General features: G+C 38.7%; 2 protein-coding genes across 5 annotated transcripts in view; one reads left to right on the top strand and one right to left on the bottom strand.

Moving 5' to 3' along the window:
• ift88 (intraflagellar transport 88 homolog) overlaps positions 1-656 on the bottom strand; it is a 20,256-nt gene extending 19,600 nt beyond the window's left edge. For all 4 annotated transcript variants that reach the window (XM_031873953.1, XM_031873955.1, XM_031873956.1 and 1 more), the window contains exon 1: positions 450-656. In XM_031873953.1, coding sequence (XP_031729813.1) covers positions 450-566 — 117 coding nt within the window. In that variant the 5' untranslated portion in view covers positions 567-656. The remainder of the gene's footprint in view (positions 1-449) is intronic.
• A 357-nt stretch (positions 657-1,013) lies between these two features.
• The window catches only part of cryl1 (crystallin, lambda 1), a 26,417-nt gene continuing 14,039 nt past the window's right edge, over positions 1,014-13,391 (top strand). Inside the window, exons 1-6 of the mRNA XM_031874008.1 lie at positions 1,014-1,112; positions 2,224-2,331; positions 3,495-3,621; positions 6,713-6,874; positions 9,601-9,696; positions 10,349-10,447. Coding sequence (XP_031729868.1) covers positions 1,072-1,112; positions 2,224-2,331; positions 3,495-3,621; positions 6,713-6,874; positions 9,601-9,696; positions 10,349-10,447 — 633 coding nt within the window. The 5' untranslated portion in view covers positions 1,014-1,071. The remainder of the gene's footprint in view (positions 1,113-2,223; positions 2,332-3,494; positions 3,622-6,712; positions 6,875-9,600; positions 9,697-10,348; positions 10,448-13,391) is intronic.

Raw genomic sequence — 13,391 nt, 5'->3', positions numbered from 1 at the left:
AGACAGACAGAGAGACAGACAGAGAGACAGACAGACAGACAGAGAGACAGACAGACAGACAGCGAGACAGACAGACAGACAGAGAGACAGACAGAGAGACAGACAGACAGAGAGACAGACAGAGAGACAAACAGACAGAGAGACAGACAGACAGACAGACAGACAGACAGAGAGATGACAGACAGAGAGATGACAGACAGACAGACAGAGAGACAGACAGACAGACAGACAGACAGAGAGATGACAGACAGAGAGATGACAGACAGACAGACAGACAGAGAGACAGACAGACAGACAGAGAGAGAGAGAGACAGACAGACTTTATTAATCCCGCAAAGGGAAATTTGTTCGCTACAGCAGCAAAAAGGTTTAAGCCATGCAAGCTGACAACTTCAGAGCTAGCTCACCTAGCATAGCCACTAGCTCACCTAGCGTAGCCGCTAACTCACCTCGGAGTCGAACGTTGGATTGTAGTCGTTGTAACCGGAGTAAAGATCCTCCTCCTCCACAGCCAGGTGTACGTTCTCCATCTCTCTCTCTCTCTCTCTCTGTGACGAACCGCTCATGAACAATACGAACAAAACAAAACCTGTTAGCTGTTATATAAATACACAGAAAGGTAAACAGCGAAGATAGTTTGTGTTGTCGTTATAGGATTTTCAAATCCCACAATTCAACGCGGCATGGGTGGGACAATTTACGTTTTCAAACCTCTGATTGGTTTACTTACACGTCAATCAGCCATTAGCATGAACACTATTGGTCGAAGCTGATTTCACCCGTTGCTAGGATACAGATGTAACCTAACAGCTAGATTTTATCGTTCACAGCTCAGTTTCATCTAAAGCAATGTAAATACAACTCACAATGAACAATAGCAGTTAATTAATGGCGGATATGTGGTTCGTTCTTTGTTTTCGACGAGGTAAATGCAGTATATTTCAGTCTTTCGCGTTTTTTGTCCTTCTACGTTTCCGTACCCTTACATAGCATCGTGACTGCTGAGGGGCGGGGCTACAGTTTTAGTGGAACAACGTTTTTCTGATCTGATCGCTGCATAAAATCTTAAAAATGAGCTCTTCTGACATGAAGATCATTGCTGTGATCGGCAGGTGAGCAACAAAAGACGCTTCTGTGTTGTTTATACTTTGCATCTAAGGTGTTATTATGTTATTCGTGGAGCTGACATGTAACTTATGACTTCCTTTACTGATACTGATGCATTTGCACATTTTATTGTTTAAACTTAGTTATTTCATATGACTAAGATAATTTCCTGACATCTTATATCGTTATACATTTGCAGCAGCTCTTTCAATCAGGAGCGTGTGTTTTTGGTGTCAGAAGTGTAACAAAATCTGAACACAAATACACATTTACTATGTCAATAATTAACTTTTAAACTCAATAAATAGTGTTTTATTTCTATCTTTACTACAATAACTGCATTATATTGGATGGTGATCAGTTGAAGCGTATTTTCTTTGGGGGATTTGTCTGTAAATACAGCTAATTTATTTCAGATGAGCATTTTAACATTTAGGAAAATGTAGTTGTATTGTAAATTATGCAAATTAATCAAACAAACTAAGTGTCAAAGTGAGTGGGACAAAAACAAGAGTGAAGAATGAAACGGACATACCTTGGCTTTCAATGATTAATCATTTAACCTAAGTTACTCTTAAGTTTACCATTTTAGTTTATATTTTTACAATACACTTTGGAAAGATGTGTTGTAAAATTAAGTTGTGTGTGACCTCTCTTAAACAATGAAGTAAATAGTAAAAGTCACATCCAGATATCCACTCACCTGTGTTTGATGTGCACAAACATGCACAAAAATCCTCCGTAATATTCTGGTTAGAAAATCACAACCAACTAAACCTGAGTTTCCACTCCAGGATTTGTGCTTTGAACAACAGCAAAGCCTGCAGACATTTCACTTTGTAACTGACGTGTGTGTGTGTGTGTGTGTGTGTGTGTGGGAAAGAGTGAAGTGTTGGGAACTACAAAAAAAGAGAGATACTGCAGCACAACATAAAGGAGTTATTTATGTTCATGGAAGAAGTGACGGTGAAAACACACCACAGCAATAACCAAAACAAAAGAACACACCGATTGTGACATTAGTATTGTTTAATTAATGTGATTTTGTTGTCTTCACAGAGAAGAGATTAAAGTCAACAGTGAACATCTTACATTATTATTTGTGTTTTGTTTCAGTGGGCTGATCGGCCGCTCCTGGGCCATGGTGTTTGTCAGTGGAGGCTACAGTGTGAAGATCTACGACAACCAACCAGGACAGTCTGCCAACGCCATCACAGAGATCAGGTCAGCCTCATACATGCACTCATCTATTATCCTCCTGTCAGCCTGAGGAAAGGCCTCTTGGAGAGGCTTTTTAGCTTCAGCTGGATTAAGGAACTGTTGATGTTATTGAGATAATGCCCTTAATATTGGGCTGTACAAATAAACGGTACATGGCCTGTCTGGAAGTCCTCAATAAGACCTAAAGCTACTGTGAGGAACACTTAACAGGTCATATGACCTCCATCAGTAAAGAGACCATCAGAGAGAAGATGGTCTGTTTCTATAGAGTTATTCTTAATGCTCGTCATTGGAGCCACCGGGTCAGATTCAGGTGAAATCATGCAGGTTCACCAGAAACTCCTTCAGCTCAGACTCCAGCAGAGGCCGGTCCACCTTGGACAGACCCAGATCCTCCAGCAGAGGCCGGTCCACCGTGGACAGACCCAGATCCTCCAGCAGAGACCGGTCCACCGTGGACAGACGCAGATCCTCCAGCAGAGACCGGTCCACCATGGACAGACCCAGATCCTTATTTCCTTATTTCCTTTAAGATGAATTATACATTTTCATGGCTTTCTAGTCAATAAGTGTTTGTGGCTGACGGACCTTGTCCAAAACTTAAACCGTTCTTCCTTCCAGCACTTGCACAGAAGAGACATGGACACTCATGGATCAGTGACCTCCTTTTACTGAAGGAACACATGGACAGACACGTGTTCAGGCCTCAAAACTCTCTCACTGCTAGTTAAACATTACTGTGGGATGACAAAGGACTTTTGGTGAGAACTTCACGTAGAGTAAGGAACATCTACAACCCTTAAAACTAACTGTGGAACAAAGCCAGACACTATACAAGGATCTCATTATTTGAGAGGGCCCTGTTTTTAAAAAGTGGAGTTTCCTTTACACCACTTCAACATTCAGGTATGTCGCAATTCATCTACGAGCAGCAGCTGCTTCTGTGCTATCATGAGTGGCAGCCAGCATGGATAATCGTAGCATGAAATTTCTTCCTTCAAGATTTCAGGCTCCACTGTTAACATCATTTATTGAAGCGTACAAATCTGCTGCCTTTATATTTTGATAATGCTTCCTAGACATTAGAAGAGTAATGTCGCATGTCATCGTCTTTGGAGGAACTTGGGTTGAGCATTGAGCCTCTTTCTCTGTGTGTGTTGGCTCAGGAAGCAGCTGGAGGAGCTGGAGGAAGCTCACATGCTGAGAGGAGATCTGACCTCCAAGCAGCAGCTCTGCCTGCTCAGCAGCTACGAGGACCTGGCTCAGGCTCTGGAGGGAGCCTTCTTTGTCCAGGTGACTCACCAGCACATGTTGTGTCCTAATGCTATAATCAAATGTACAAGATTTACTCAAGTTCTGTACAATGTTGAGGTACCTTTATTCTTAAGTCTTTTAATTTAATGCTGCTTAGTTCTTCTCCTCCACTACATTTCATTTAGAGACGTTGTACTTTCTACTTCACGACATTAAGTTACTTCACAGATTAAGATTCATGTGATAAGTTTATAAAATATGTTTCTGTGCTACAGATGAATACATCCAACATTACATAAAGTATTTAAATGTGCTCAACCTCCACCAGCTGTCACATAAGAATGCTGCTCATGTGTTAAAGCATCAGTAATAATATATCACATCAAAGGGACAATTATGCTCAACAAGAACTTTTATTTTTAAGTGCATTTTGATGCTAATATTTTGTACTTTTACTTTTTTTAAAGTAACATTTTAAGTGCAGTATTTCTACTTGTGAAAGAGTATTTATACACTGTGGTATTAGTATTTTTACTTTCGTAAAATATCTGAGTACTTCTTCCACCACTGCAGTGTGAGGAATGCTATGTTGTTGGTTTATTCACTGGTTCATCCATTCATCAAACGCACCATGAATCAAATATTTGGAGTGCTCGTAGTAATCTCAGTACAGTATATTCTGGTATTTTCTTTTTTTAAATACACCGTTTGTCCTCAAGGGGGCGCGACATCATTGGTTAATATGTGTGCCGGATGCTACGCTACCTCAGACACCACTGATGGAACATGAATAAAGCTGAGCACTAAATTCACAGCTGAGTTTCTGCATTTTGCAAAGTTTAGACTGTTCTCCTCTTTGTGGATTTTATGTGTAATAAAGTAAAGTCAGGTTATGTATTACAGAGTATTTAGTGCATGTTTTTTGTGTAGTGAAGGCAGGCTTGCTTTTCTTTCCCTCCAATTTATTTGTTTTTCAGTACCAGTGATATGATAATCAACATATGTTTTTATATATTAAATAAATTAAAAGAAGATAAAAGTTCCAAATACAAACTATAAAAGACAATTATAACGGAGGGCCGATTAGACAGACGACACAAAATAAAAGTTATATACTGAACTGATTTGACAGAAGAACTTATTTGTTCATCACACACTTACCTTTAAATCTATTATAACTAACCTGAATTCATCAGATGCCGAAATTTAAAATATGATTGCGTTATATTTTTGAGTAGTTAAGATACTATGCAGTTAAATGTATACGTATACAAAGTCATGTGTATGCTGTACATGCTTTGCAGTATAACTTTCCTTCCAGCTCAAAGATGCCGGGATACTTTTTATTTTTTGTTCAGGTTAATCTGGTTCTTACAGTTGAATCAATTGGCATATTTGCATATGACCCAAGTCACACTTGAACAAGCGATGTGGAAGTAAACAACTTTAATGTGCTTCACCATTAGTACACGCACCGACTCCCTTGCAGCGTCCTCACATGTAGCTTTGGTGTCCGGTTTCAGTTTCTGGTATTTTAATACCGTTAATGCAACAAAATAAGAAATGTGTGTATATTGGGGTTTGCATGTTGTGCTTGTTGCTGTCCCTAAATTTTCTATATGTTAAAAAGTGCTTGCCACTGATGGGCCAAGAAAGGCACAAGAATTGGTTGTCAATTTCTTAAAATGACGACGCACACTATCGAGCCCTGCTTCCATGAGGCCTTTAAATGAGCTGTCTGTTACATAAACTAAGTAACTCAAGCAGAGAATTCTTTTGAGAAAAGGTTCAGTCGGAAGTCGTCATGACAAGAGTCGCGCTGCATTTGAAACGCGGCATTTAAACACGAAATCACTCATCGTGTCTTTTTGTCATGCTGTCTCGACAATGGGTATTGCTTACTTAAAAGAAAAGAAAAACATGGACTTCTTAAGCCAAAAGAGATACGGGCAGGGCCAGAATAAATCAATACTCTGTACAGAGTTCAGGAGCAATGGAGGACTTATTAGAAACAGGGAAATAACATATAGGACGACGCAAAGTTTTCCCTGTTCAGATACCATGACGCCCACCGATGCAAATTCCCCCCGTTATTGATCCGGGCTTGTCTAAAGGAGTTCAGGAGTATCACTCAGTCAGACTGTGTTACAGAACAAAGCAGTAAAACATATAGTGAAGAAGAGAAGAGAACAGAACAAAATGATAGATAGATAGTAAACTATAAATACATTACCACTCTTACATTACTCGCTTTTGTCTATATGTCTCCAGACAGCTGTCACTTCATATCATCACATTATTGCTCACGCATTCTGCAGGTATGCTGCTCGTCCAGACACTCTTTGCATTGGCTCACACTTGATGGATGTTCTCAAAAGCTTATTGACGTCCCACTATTGCTTTCAAGAGCCACTCCTTTCCAACGCTGTGACAGGGAGGACAATAAAATAAAATATGGCTGAGCCTCTGATGGATAGTTTAATTGCCCTTCAACTTATTTGACAGAGAAGATTTTCGTGGGAATAGTTTGCAGCTTTGCTGTAATCAAAGAAATATTGATGACAAAGTTAAAGGATCCTTTGATTCACCCAAATTACATTTTGGACCTTTAGTGGTGTTGATGTCTACTGATAGTTTTGGTTTTATTTATCAGAGTACATTCTCAATACAGCAGTTAGACGTTTAACAAGAAACAAAAGTATTTATTTATTTGAAAAATGGGAGTGAAAACACGCGTTTGTGCGTTTTTGACTCCCACTCGTCTTTTGACTCCCTGACGAAAACTTGACGCCGAAAGGCGTCAGAATTTGTCTTTAGGTCTAACATGACCATGCCGTTACAATAAATAGAGTCCCGTGGTGTTTTCTTGTGGTTTTAGTTGTGATGAAGTTTTCATCTTCACTGTGATGCTTTGCTGGTTCTCTGCCAAGATAAATACAAATAAATGAGTTACTGATTTATTGTTTCGACAATTGTGTTATTCTGTGTAATAGTTAAGACAGAAGTTTTTATATTCAAATGACAGTTAGAGTAGTAGAGTGGGAGCAGGAGCATAATATTTACTTACTGTCTAGCAGAAATAATGTCAATGGTACATTTTGGTATACTTTCCCTGTATGTGTGTCTCCAGGAGTGCGTATTTGAACAGCTTGAGGTCAAGCAGAGCGTCTTCCAGGACATCGAGCGTCTGGCGGGGAAAGAAGTCATCCTGAGCAGCTCCACCTCCTGTCTGGTGCCAAGCAAGGTCTTCTCTAAAGTACAGAACAGGAGTCGCTGCCTCGTCTCCCATCCGGTTAGTGATGCTACACTCCTGGTACCAGTAAAGTGATTTCAACCTAATTAACTACAAGCTGGGGAAGCCATCTTAGATAACAATCCCCCAAACATGTATTTACAGGTTCCTTGCCCTGTTTTCACACATGAGCACATAAACCTGAAGTGCACTGGTACCCAAGTTAAAGTCTGTTTAAACTTAAATATCTATAATAATAATAATCATAATCATGATTATTAACTTCAAAGAACGCACAGGACAACTCACTCTCCTTTTCCTCTTTTTTATTATCAACCCATTTTGCTTTGTTTACTTTCTTACGGCCAATTTTCGGAACAGTAATACGAGCACCTAGTGACTTATTGACTTTGGCAGTAGAGTTATTTAAGTTGGTAACCTTTCAAGAAAACAAAGTACACAAATGCCATTCCTTTCAAAACAAAGTCGTCTGCTCCTATTTACCTATTCCAGTGAAATCTATCTATCTATCTATCTATCTATCTATCTATCTATCTATCTATCTATCTATCTATCTATCTATCTATCTCCATGTAATTATACTTCATCAATAGATGCTGCAGCATTGTACAAAAATAGGCCTTCTCATCACTCGTAACTAAGAAAAGTCTTCTCATAACAGAGCTGCCAAATAAATCAAGCAAACCAGACTAATATGTATGCTGCTTTATTTTTCATGATGTACAGTATTTACTGAATTTGACTGGAAACTATTTATTTAGTTAGATTATAACGTAGCACCAAAATATTTTATGTCAATGCAACAGATAGATTAGCACTTCCAATTGCTGACTCTGTTTTTACGAACCGCTTTCCTTGAGGAGGATTTTTAGAGAACAACCTAACAGACTCACTCGCCTCACTATCGTCAGCTATTTTGATGCATAACGACAAACAAGCATTTTTTATCAGTGTCCCAGTTGTTCCTGAAATATCTTTATTGTTCATTTTATTATTTTACTTTTTGGGAATTACAAAATGTTTCAGTCTTTTTATCTGCTGACCCTGAAAAATAACCATTTGCCTCTAACGTCACAGTCTGCCTTTTGACAGTCAAAAACAATTATATTTAATTTGTATGTATATAGAGAGTAAGATAAATAATGGGATGTATTTATACCAGGCCTGAATGTTTGCATGTTGCATTTAACTCTGGTAACTGTATCAGAAAGACTGTCATCAGCATTTTAGATAATGTCCGCTGTCAATCACTGAGAAGCTTTCTAAGGTGACTCAGCATGTTAACATACAATGTCACCCACTCCTTCACAAAGGTAAAATGACAGATTTAGCTATGTGTCACCAGGAAGCTTGAAAGGATTCAGTCGTCACTCCACAAGTGCACTGTTCTCTTCTCTTCTGTCATTACTTCTGTTTGTGATGCTGATAGATTTTCACGTTAGAACGGTCTGATTTAAGTGTTGGTGTAGGACAGTGTCGTTGTGTTGTGCTGTAAACTGTACTGTCAGTAGTCTGTAAAGTGTATTTAGGTCTCTTTTGGAAAAGAGATCTTAATCTCAATGTGACTGAGTAAATATAAAATTAAATAAAACTAAAAAAGAGAAAAGTTTAAAAACAGCACAATTGGCAAACTGTGTCAAAAGTCTGATTTAATATTAAGAAACTGTAGGTGAAGAAAATGTATATATTACAAAAACACTATTATTGTAGTATTGTGCCTAAATTCTATGAATTGTAGTATATTATACGATAGAATACTGAAATAAAATGTGGCATAGTACAGATTAATGTTGTGTAAAATGGTGTATTGAGTTATAATGTAGTTTAGTGTGCTGTATTAACAAGATGTGTCATAGTGCATTACGGCCTGTTATTTGACTCAAAGTCTAATCAATCAATCAATCTTTTATTAACGACCACTCGATCCAGGTCGGTGGGATTTGGTTTGGGTCCATCATGGTGAGTATAGGTCAGTCCCCATAGTGGTCATTTCACATAGTGAGACCATTTTTTAACTTGACGTCACTGTATAAGATGACCTCCAGGATAATCACGGCCTCATGACACTTAACCACCACAAACTACAGAGGATGTATGGCTTTCCTTAATATGTTAACAATAATGGAGTTTATGAGCAGTTTCCACAACAGAAGTTCTCACCATTAAAATCACAGAAATATGCAACTTTTGCAAAAATCTCCAAATGCCAAAAGTTTTTTTTATACCAAATCACAGCATGACTTTTTCTACGGTGTTCCTCAAGGTCTTGGTGTGTTAATGTGGTATTTTGGAAGGATTTTTGATCAGTTTTATCAATTCTCGTGTGGTTACTATGTTTGAAATTGAGCACAAAATCTGTGTAACAAATGGTATCAACCCAAAAATTGCTGCAACAACTTATGTGACCTAATGGAACACAGCAATGGCCATCATATACTTCTATCATAATGGTCTAAGTTCTTTTACACTTTCACAATTAGTTTTAATTAATCAATTCATTTTTATTTATAAATTTGTGACTAGAAGAACTTTACACACACTGCTGAGCTGCATCTTCATGTTCCAAACTTTACAGATGATGTTCATCACTTCTATGTGGCATCTACTGTTGACCTGCTGTCTCCCCCTAAAGATCCCCTGTTCCCCCCCTAAAAACGAAAAAAATCAGATCTCTGTGGGTCCCTTAGGGTTGAACACATACAATCTTTTCAACAAGAATGCTGTACTTACCACTGTATGATTAGTGACTCTCCTGTGCTCCTCAGGTAAACCCACCTTACTATGTCAAACTGGTGGAGCTGGTACCTCACCCAGAGACGGCAGCAGCCGTTATGGACACCACCCACTCCCTAATGACCAAGGTAAAGACTAAGCCAAAACAATCCTAGGTATGTCAGGACCTGTGGGAGATATGCAGTGAGTCAATATCAGGTTTTATGAGACACATGAAAAATGAATGAATGTAGGTGAGGAATGGAGTTATGTGGTATGTTTAGTGTTGGTAAAAATCCTAGCTTGCAAACATTTTGTCCGTTTGTTTGTTGTACTCACGGTTTGATTATCTGACATCATAGGGATGACAGTGTGTCACGACTCCCTGGATTAGCACACTGATTATTCAAAACAAATCCTTGCAAGTCTGTGCAAGATGAATTTCAAAACATCTTGAGTTAAATGCAAACCTGTGACTTCCTGGAAATGATCTGTTTAATTCCCTGGGCGTACTAAGATTGGTAGTAAACTTTGACCTAATTTTCTTAAACGTGCAGAATAATAAGTATTGTCTTTTAGGAGATAAAGTACTGCCATTCATTTTTTCATAAATTGTGTTTATTGTATTTTTTAGATAAGTTCAAAGCATAGTCTACATTGCCAAGTTTTTACCTTGGAATAATGAAGACTAGTAGTACCTTGAACTATATTAGCCCATGTTATGTTTATGCTACATGTACATTCATCAAGGCATCTACCCCACATTGTAATTCTTGACACAACTTGTTTCTCTTGATTCAGGTTGGCCAGGCACCCGTCCGTCTGACGAAAGAGATCGATGGCTTTGCCCTCAACAGAGTGCAGGCGGCCATTATTGCAGAGTCCTGGAGGCTGGTCCAGGTCAGTGTCTAGTTTCTGTCCTTAGGTGAAACGGTGGAGTTAGACTAGTTATTTCACTGCTTTTCTTCTGAAACTAGTGTGGAATTTGAAACACACCTAGAAATCTTAGCCATGCCCTGTTCTGTTTCCATGTACTAACAGGACTTTTTCCTTCGACATTATATTCATCCTTCACCTGCAATTAACTCCACATCAGGGTTAAAGCTGGAGGCCGGGTCATTTAAATATAAATTAACGTCCATTACATTAAAGCACTTGCCAAAGGAGTTCACACAATGCTGATTAGGCTCATTGCCACCAGTGAAAGCTCACTGCGTTTTGCAATATGCCAGAGTTGTAGTGTCGGTGGCGACTTTCCTGCGCAGGCGCACCAGAAGTGGTGCGTTTTTACGTCAACCAGCCAGAGGTAAAAGGGGGAGACAATAGCGGCTGAGCAGCAGCTAGGAACGGGGTGGAAATCCTCATGCGTCCATGAAAGGTTTCTGGAGTGGATGCTGCAGATAAAAAAGGAACTCTGCGTTCAGAAGAAGGTAAAAAAAAAAAAGAAGAAATCGATCGGCAGCGAGGACAAACAGATCTTGACCTTTTCTTTCCCTCTGCCAAAATTTACACGGGAAGTCGTGAAGAGAGCACTTCTGGGGGCGATACGGCGAGCTCACCTGCAGGCCATAAGCATGCACCAACATTGTTCGTGTAATTACACTTTTTGCCAGAGGGGGAGTCAAAGGTTCCCCACTGCAGGTTTTAGGTTTGAATTATTATATATTTTTTCCTTTTTCTACCTACTTCATGAGAGTGAATATAGATGCTGTTTTAGATTGATTGTTGACAGTAGGAACAGTATTAATAGTGGCGTTTTTATTGGCTAAACACCAACTTGTTTGTTTTGAGTGAACCAAGCAAGTTTAATGACTAATTTGGCACATCAGCATATTTGTCTTTAAATGTTTAACAATTGCTATATGCCCTAACTGTATAATATTAAATATGAATAACCAGCAAAAGCAAAACATTTTAACGTGTCAATACAACATTTTGAGGGTTGGGTCCTCGGTCCTGGTGAAGGTCCTCATAACGTCAGAAACACAAGAGTGTGTGTGTTCATGTTTTCTTTTTTTTAAAATCTCTACACAAGAGCTCCTCAGTCTCAGTGAGGCCTTGTGTTGCTGAGTATCGCTGCTCATGGTTTTGTAATGGAGGCAGAAAAGAGGAAGCCCTCTGCTGTAATCTCCATGGTCTCCTTCCAAAGTAAAAAAAAAAAAGGAATACAATGAGAGTAAATGAGCCTTAGCCTCTGATGACAGGCGCCATTACACGATCACTCAGGGAAGAAAAGCTTGGAATGATTGTGATGATTGTTACCTGAACTGAACTCGCATGAACACATTGTGATTCAGGCTTCGAATATCACAGACAGAATTATTTTTGTAGAAGATTCATAAACTTTTGTGCTAAATATTTGATGATACTTTCTTGTTGTATTTGTTTCAAGGCTCTTGCTCCTCTCTTTAGTTTACATTGACCTGTGGGTCAGTAACACTGCTGGTTTGGCCAGTTCTCCCTTTCAAAGGGCTTTAAAATCTCAGTAGAATTCTGTTTTACAAAATCAAACTACTGATATGCAAAATTGTCGAATCAGTTCATGCACATATGAATATTTCAAACTTTCAAAGTTTACTTTATGACATACTACAACTTTATGATTTTATTAAGTCTACACTTTTCAAATTGATGCAGCAGAAGCTTAGATATCATGACAAGCTCCAAAAAGACTGGATCCTACATTTCCCACCCCTGCCGAGTAAATGCTCAAAACCTTTAAACGCATGGCCCCAGTTTGTAACACTTTTCTGCTGTAAATTTGTTTTCACAGGCTGATTAATAGTCCTTAACCCTTCAAATAAGTTGCTCTGAGGACAAAAATGTGTGTCAAAAAGCTGCCATAACTTTCACCGAGTTAAATTTTTCAGCCAACTTCAGTCAAAAAATGTAACTTTAAAAGCCAAAAATGTCCCTCGTGAGGCACAAGGGTTCTATTAAACTGATGTTGATGTGTAACATTAAATCAAAAGTAGAACTTGTTCAGATCAGAAGTCTTAAATAATGAATTTAAATAATAATACAGTCAATGTCTGCAATGCGTTTGTCAGAGTAGGTGTGAGTGTTCGATATCTGACTTTGGAATTAATCTCTTCAAACATTGTGTTGGTTATTTTCTGACAAAAACTCCTGAATGCTGACTGTTGACTAGATTACAAGACGATTGAAGCTGTGACGGATTAGCTCTGCCCTCTGTCGGGATGAATTTCTACTGTATGTTAGAACAACTCCCATCTCTTATCACAAACACAGGACATAACCCCAGAAAAGCGTCTTAGATCAGTGTCTCTGTCTTTCTGCCTCTTTACTCCATCTCTTTTCTCTGTCGGAGATGTTTAAAAAATAGTGTCCTTCTCACAACTAAATCAGCATATTGCTTCCTTGTCCCTGACATGACTGTACAAGTTACAGTGTGCAACTCTACAGACACGCACATGCTCACAAAACAAAAAGTAACACTAAAGGTGGGACGACTGCAGCAAAACACTTTAAGAGAACATAACAACGAAAAATGATCATGATCCAACAGGGAAGGGTGTGAATTTGGGTGTGACAGCACAATGTTGTCAGTTATTTCATCAGAGAGGTTTTTTCCATTGGGCGATGCAGATCTGTGTCGCACTTTGTCTTGTTGTCAGCTTCAGTTAGAGTACCATGTTTTGAAATCTGTGTTTAAAAGAAAACAATATTACTGTTCTACGAATGACAGACTTTGGCCTTCCTAGAAATTAATCTGTAATAAAAGACCAAGAACTAAGAATAGTTTACATTTTATATGGACACTTTATTAAACCACAAATGCCTCATTACATTGTGCTGTCACACCCAAATTCACACCCTTCCC

This window comes from Anarrhichthys ocellatus, unplaced genomic scaffold (genome assembly GCF_004355925.1).
Source record: "Anarrhichthys ocellatus isolate YVR2014 unplaced genomic scaffold, GSC_Weel_1.0 scaffold77, whole genome shotgun sequence".
NCBI classification, from domain to species: Eukaryota; Metazoa; Chordata; class Actinopteri; order Perciformes; family Anarhichadidae; genus Anarrhichthys; species Anarrhichthys ocellatus.
Note: the sequence above shows the minus strand (reverse complement) of the source record. Positions and strands in the feature narration are given on the sequence as shown.